At 32.8% G+C, this 7,826-nt stretch overlaps 1 protein-coding gene across 1 annotated transcript; it reads right to left on the reverse strand.

Annotated features, from left to right (window-relative positions):
* Positions 1 to 4,160: 4,160 nt before the first annotated feature.
* LOC118040545 (GDSL esterase/lipase At5g45670) lies at positions 4,161 to 6,855 on the reverse strand. The gene is made up of 5 exons (XM_035047510.2): positions 6,514 to 6,855; positions 6,010 to 6,134; positions 5,055 to 5,297; positions 4,713 to 4,962; positions 4,161 to 4,595 (listed from the first exon to the last, which is right to left on the reverse strand). Exons 1-5 carry the CDS (start codon positions 6,749 to 6,751, stop codon positions 4,330 to 4,332), a joined length of 1,122 nt encoding a protein of 373 aa, XP_034903401.1. The 5' UTR covers positions 6,752 to 6,855; the 3' UTR covers positions 4,161 to 4,329.
* Positions 6,856 to 7,826: the final 971 nt, after the last annotated feature.

Genomic DNA, 7,826 nt, shown 5'->3' on the forward strand with positions numbered 1-7,826 from the left:
GTTGAATCACAGAACCGGGGAAGAGGGCAAGCCACAAAAAAATCACAGAACTGGGGAGGGAGATTATACAGAGGAGAGAGCAAATTTTGGCCGGCCACTGCACCTTCATCATCGTCTTCTTCCAGACCACGGTTGCACCCCCTTCCCCCTGAACAGACAGACGCAAGGGCAACCAAGGGAACACAGAGAAGAGGAGATAATTAAAAAGCAAGAACAGAGAGACTATACAGAAGGCCACAGGAGAACGAAACACACACAGAACAGGAACCAGAGCTTTTCTTTCTTTCCTTGAGAAGAGAGGACGACAGGGAAACCAGAAACCCACAGAAAAAGCACCAGCATCACAATCGGCTTCTTCTTCTCCCAGCGCTGGCTTCCAAAACCAGAAAAAAAGCTTAAAAAAACGGAGGAACAGCCCTCCGTCACGTCTCCGCCTCCCTGCTTCCAAGTAAGTCTCTCCAGTTTGCAAGATAATTCACACTGTGCACTAGCAAATTTAATTACATTGGTGCTGTAGCAGGCGTGCGTCTGCGGGTTAAGCTGCCCGGGTCACTGGCTTGGGCTGAGCTGGCCCAGCCCAAAAAAACAAAAAAAAATAGAAAAAATAGAAAAATAAAAAGCAGAAAAATAAAAAAATAAAAAAAATAAAAAATGTGTATGCATGAATAAAAATAATGTAAATTTATTGATTTATTCACTGACGCCAGAGTCAGGAATAAAAATAGCAGTTTTAAATTTATATTATTTTTATTCGTTGTATTTTTATTTTATTTAGCTAAAAAATAAAAAAATATGCATGCATAAAAAATAAATTTATTTTTATTTATTCACTAGCGTTAGAGTAGGGAATAAAAAACATTAATCTAATTTTTTCGTAGCTACGAATTTTTACCAACGCCAGAGTTGGAATTATTCGAGCTCGAATATTCACTGGCGCTAGAGTCAGGAATATTTAAACAAATCATAACATCATAAACTAATAAACATTTAGCAATTTAAGACAAAACCAGCAATGCGGTTTGCCTTAGGCAGAACGTTTAAGGGGTGATAATATCTTCCCTTTTACGTAACCAATCCCGAACCATAGAGTCTCTGTTGACCAGTTAGAGTTCCTAGTGACCATAATACTAGGTGGCAACTCCTCAAACGAGACATTTTTCCTTAAAAGAACTGGATGCTAGAAATATGTTCTTTTTCCATAATTAATTCAAGAATTATTATTTTGTGGGTCGCCGCGATGTCGGGTGCGACAATATTTGTTTGTTTTTATTGTGGTGTATTTGTTTATTTCAAGATCTCAACCTTGGATCAGATGACTCACTTCAAGCTCATATCCTTTAATGTTGACTATCATATACTTGAATTGAAGAGAGGTTTACATTTGTTACTTGTTTTGTGTATGAAATATTTTTCTTGATGTTGTGAGTAAGTTTACATTTGATCAACGTGATCCCAAATTGGCCCATTAGGAATAGGTATTGGCCTTTGACCCCATTAATTTCAATCAATATAATTTGGAATGAGCTCATGCCTATCAATAATTCACCATCACCACAGGTCGAATTCATATCTTTTATCAATTGTGAATCAAGTCATTTTCATGATCAAATTCAAAACCATTCTTTTAGTATAATTTTAAAATAAAAACATGTTAGTTTAGACAATTCCTAAACACAATAACTATTTATTTTTAAATAAGCAACAATGTAGCTTATATGAGGTAGGATGTGTAAAATGATTGTCATATTCTATATTAAAAAACAACTCTTTACTTAGAATCTCTAAAAAATTATTATAAAACTAGGTGACAACTAAATTTTATAATGTTACCTATAATTCATCAACATGTCCTTAAGTATTAAATGGTAGATTCATAAATTGTTGAGTGAGGTGAATTTATAATCACCAATTGAAGAAAAAATCTTAAAGTACTTTACATTAAATTATTAAATATATGCAAAATGAAATGAATTGAAAAAACATAAAAGCGAAATGTTTGAAATAGTTATCCATGGAGGCGCTCATATATTTGAAAATACTGAATGATAATTTTATTGTTAATGTTATATATTAAAGTAAAATATAATAGATAAATAAATGAATAATACTTAAAATATACAATTCATTACTAATTAAAATAGATGGTGTTCTGCTCAATCATGTATAAAAAGGTAAATGTTATGAAAAGAATATACAATTTTGATACTGAAATTGTATAACCAAGAAAATAGTAAACTTAGGAGAAATATATTAGAAATGAGAGGGCAAAATGAGATACATAGGAAGAGAATATATAACTAAGAATTTTCTAAGAAAATTTTACACCAGTTTTCAGGGAAAAAAAAATTGAATTTCACAATAAAATTTTTTGAGACATTTTCATTTGATGGAATAAAATATATATATATATATATATATATATATATATATTAAATAATTAATATGCGGATTTTACTGATGCTTAAAAAAAAAAGACACGTTAGAGAGGAAATTCATTTTATAGGCTTAATTACACTTTGTATTAATTTTAGTGTTGTCAAATTAAGAAACCTATAGTGACAATAAAAGTTCTAATAAAATATTACTTTATTCATTAGTTTGTTTCTCTTTATTCTGGTGGTGTCTGTTGACCCACCCTTTTAAGCCTGGATCCGGCCTTACTTCTAATTATAGAATATAAAAAAAATGAGATGCTTGCTGTATTGCATGCATAAATGCTATGTTGCGATTAAGGAGGTATGCATTAATTTCCTTTCAATTTTTTTTTTTTAATGAAAACAGAAAATTGAAAATTGTGAATGGGGGGAGCTTAGAGAGCAGGTTGTCTTTGTAAGTGATTAAGAGAATAAAAGTATGCGTGGAGGGTTTTCAAGAATCAGTCAGTGATTGGTTAGCAAATCCATTAAAATACTAAGAGAGTTGATGTTTTGATTTAAAAGATGAGCAGCACATCAATTAAGTGAAATAGGTGTAAGAAGCAAGATGCAATGCTAAGAAAAATGGGTTTGAAAAAACAATAGACTGTTTTGAGCTAAACTCCTTCAACTGGCATTTATGAGCCCACCAAAGTCAATCTCCCTAATACATTTAAAAGACAGAGTATTAACACTAACCATACTACAATGTTTGTGTCCGTCTTTGCACGGTCCAAAAACCTTGTGCTGCACAAAATTCACCTTCAGTCCAGTCCGTTTATCATGCAGCTTGGGTCCATGTCAATTTATAAAAAATATAATATAAATGGTTGTGATTATTTTTAAAAGTATTTTTTATTTAAAAATATATTAAAATAATATTTTTTATTTTTTAAAATTTATTATTGATATTAACGCATCAAAATCATTTAAAAATATAAAAAAAAATATTAATTTAAAACAAAACAAAAAATTCAAATTAAAATTTTGTTAAAATATAAAAATAAAATTACTTTAAATTATCTTCGCAGCTCAGGGAGGAGCAGCAGCTATCAAGATTTGAAATCAGAGAACTGTGGTGGGCCATGATGCATTTATAGCGGCTAACTAGTCAAGGACACCCAACAAATATAATCATCACCAAGAAAACAAAATTGCATTGTTAGTGATCTGGTGGGGTGCGCATTGAAATTAAGGAGACACGAGGAAGACAGTGCAATAGGGTAGGAGTGCGCAAAAAGAGAGGGCAGTCAGTGCGCGAGGAAATAAATGCTCCAAGATAGTGCCCCAGGGTAGCAGTGTACGAGGAGGCGATGAGGCTGGAGATGGCAGTGCTTGAGGATAGCCCACAAGGTAGCTATGGCAAACTTTGAAGATTAAAATCTTTTATGTCTTATTTTAATTCATAAATAAATTATAATTCAATTAATGACCTCTTACACCTTTTTTATATTTGGAAGAAAATACTAAATTTTCTCCACCATTCTTACAATCACCTTGGTTTAATTTATGGCCGCATCTCTTCCATCAGGGGTGAGTACCATGGTCGATATTGTGAGGATAATATTTCGTCACCAGCCGACACTGACATCAAATGGATATATATGATGTAATAATCTTCGGGCTAGCAGGCTTAATTATGAAGACATTGACTGGTTCTGTTCATGATAAAATTATGAAAACTTTCGGAACGCATATATAAATGCAATTTTCAAAACGATGTAAGTTGCCACAGAGATGAGAATCTTCGAACAGAAACATGACAGCCTAGTGGTCCGTCATGTGTCTGATACTCTTATTCACTCAACTTTTATTATCATGCAAGATAATGGAAAAACATGTTTTTCCATTACTCTTTACAATCACAGTCCTTCATTCACGCCTAGCACTGCTTATTGGACATTCATCTCCTACATTAGAGCTGAGCAAGGTTGACGCTGTTAACATCATTATCCTTAAGCTCTAGCTTAACTAGCTCACTGATATCATACGGGTGAGCATCCTCAGGGAACTGCCGTTTAAATGCTCTTTTTCCGAAGGCCCAAGCTTTAGCTTCAGTAAAATGGGCCCCGTCCCAGTACACATACTCACTCCTGTTGGCACATGGAACGGAAAGGGATTGGCATGGGACGGCACCCGATTCTAGTACCTGGCAACAGCTCTCACGGGTATATTTGAAACCTGCAATATTGAAGCAAAAGTAATATTAGTAACGAAGGACTATAACTAAAGGAAAATGTCTGTCGTCAACCATTCTCCCGAATCCAGAGAAGAAAAAATAGAGAAATTTATTAGTACCTGCATTCGTGACGTCAGAATCAATCTCGTAAGAGTTTATGTAGGTGAATACAGCGTCTTTATGCTTTTCATTAAGCGCTTCGAGCATTGTTTGAAGCTGACTGTTGAAAATCTTAACATCATTGTTGAGCTTGTACGCGCATAAACTGCTATCTAGTTCGTTAGGATTTTTTTGTTTGTTGGAGGGCATACATCCTACCCGAATAAGACCAAACACGGCTATCTTTCTCGCTCCTGTAGAATACAGTTCCTGGCAGGAAGGAGAAAACGGGATTAAGAGGGGCTCCTTGTTAGTTTCTAATCAGACCAGACATTAATTAGTTGTTGTCTTAAAAGAGACACCTCCAGTTGAGTTTTGTAAGTCTTAATGAGATGTTGCGCATATTCATCAGGAGTGTATAGCGTGCTGCTGTTGTAGGTATCCAAGAAATAGTTGTTGAGGTAGTCGTTGTGGCCCATATCAGAAACATATATGCATTTGCTCAGGTACTTCTTAGCAACGTCTTCGCCTCCCAGTTGTTTGGCAATGCGTGAAGCAACCATCTTGTGGTTATATAACTGAATATTCATGGTAAACAGATCTCTCTGGCGTACACAAAAAGAAATACACATATATATAGTTAGTGTTGCCAGAGTACACACATGATTCCAAACTTCATATATATGCTCAACTATGCAAGTAATTTTATTTTTTTTAGTTGAAAGAAATAAGTTGACCAATATTACTGGAACTAAAATTGATTATAGAGAGAGGAGTACTGGCAATGATTGAAATTAAGACACGACCTATTAATATCAATCTTCCATATTTAGGTGGAAATTAAGTTTTTTGTGTTTACTTTTTAGAAGATAATTTCTTAATTTTCACTTCTACTTCTCTTGTTTAGTTATACGTACTAGAAAGACTATTCTATGAGAAAATAAGAAAATATGTATATTAAATATAAATTATTTAAAATAGAAAATAAGAGCTTGTTTGGCTTATATTGAAAAAAAATAATAGAAGTAACGAACATAAAAAATCTGGTGAACCAAGCGAGCTCCTTGTTCTATATATTATGATTTGGGAAATAACCTTTTTTGATATTTTTTCACTTTTCTATAGAATTGGAGAAATAGAAAACCAGCATTTTCTAGAGAAAAAAATTGTGTTTTCAATTAGAAAACATGTTTTACTTAGTTTTCGATCTCCTACAAATAAACACCACTTCTCCAAAACCATAAAAAACAAATCTAATAATTTTTTTAACCAACAAGAGTTTTCAAAAGAGGCATGTATATGATCATTAATAATCACCGAAAGATATCCTGTTTCATCAAGAATGCCAGCTCCACTAGATCCGTAATTGACACCATCTAGGAAATTAGTCACACCCCCGACACCGAAGTCCGTGATGAAACTGTCGAACCCTAATTGTTCAGCTGAAACAAAACAATACAAAGTTAGTTCAATAGCATTATGATTGTATACCTATTTTATGTATATGAAGAAATTTGAGCCCAAAAGCTCTTAGGAGAAGGGGGAAATGGATACTGATTGAGCTACAAGCTCATGCGCGCGCGTATTATATATACATATCTTATATAGCATAGCCTTAGCTAGTAAAAATGGTATCAGTAAGTGGTTTTTTACGTTATAAGAACTGCAAATCTCAGCAACAAAAGTATCAGTAGCAGACCTGGCCCAATTTCTAAATTTAATAAAATAACTTCCTAAGGAGAATAATTATTTCCCGTAAAGTAAAGCAAAACGGAAGTGTTATGTTGTATTATAAGAGAGGAGAGCAAAGTGCATGCAGACCAATGGTGTCGGCAATGTTGAGGCCATTGCTACACCTTCCTGTAGCCCCCAAAGGAAAGTCTACACCATAAGGCAGATAATTAACTTTAACAGGTGTGGTAAGGTAGTTATTGTTTCCATTGTCAAACAAGGAGTCTCCAAAGACGAAGTAGCAAGGAACTTGAGGCGTGGCCTTTCCATAAGTCCAGTGTTGCCAGTTTGACACCAGCAACACCACAGACAACGCCCACAACGCCATTAAAAAGTAAGCAAAAGAAGATAGAAAGGAAGAGCTTTGCAGTCGAAAACAAGAAAGAGAGAAGGAAGAAGGTAGTTCTAGGTATGGGTGCTTTGGAAAGGAACGAACCAGGGCTATATATAGAGGTCTGGGGCGTCAGCTTTCAACTTTAAACAACACATATGGTATGTTACGACTTTTTTTTAAAGTACTTTTATTTAAAATATATTTAAATAATATATTTTTTATTTTTTAAAAATTATTTTTTATATCAATGCATCAAAATAATATAAAAACATCAAAAAAATATCCATTTAAAATACAAAAATACATAAATTTTTTTTAAATTTTAATAAAATTATATTTCAAATACAAAAATAAACATGATCTTAATAACCAGCACGTGTGTTTTACTTTTTTTTTCATTTTCTTCCATCTTTTGTGTTAGTTTTTCGAACAGCATACCTGCTACTTTGTTTCTAATGTGCAGAGTATTGTCTTTTATGAAAATAATATTTTTATGTGTCGATTAATCAAGTGCTTCCTTCTCAGTTATGCGTTGCTTTTGATAATTTTGAAGATAACAACACAGTATATAATTTCACTCCAAGTTGTAAATAATTTTTTGTTCCTCATGTTACTGAATTGTTCAGCGTTTGAATCTTAGGATAATTTACAATATTTTATTGTTACTCCATCCCCAATGTGAAATGCTTGCTCAAGAGTTAATCATCATATAATCCAAGAACATAAAAATTACACCAAGAATGACCTACTGTTTCAAAACCAGACAAAAGTTATTTTGCTATAATTTCCTAACTAATTTCATTTTCTACGTGGCTTTTTTCTCATTGGAAGGTCCTAACTAAAGAAACCTCACGTAATCAAAGCGTGTTGATTTCGTAGTTTGAAATATTTTTGTAAATTATTTTTTATTTAAAAAATATTAAATTAATATTTTTCAATAAAAACAAATCTAAAAAAATTATCATTTAAATATATTATTAATTAAAAAACACATTATAAATACACATGCTCCAACCTTGAAGTTAATAATGTGAAAGATCCATTCTCAATTGAAAAAAATCATTTTAAA

Source organism: Populus alba, chromosome 6 (genome assembly GCF_005239225.2).
Source record: "Populus alba chromosome 6, ASM523922v2, whole genome shotgun sequence".
NCBI lineage: Eukaryota > Viridiplantae > Streptophyta > Magnoliopsida > Malpighiales > Salicaceae > Populus > Populus alba.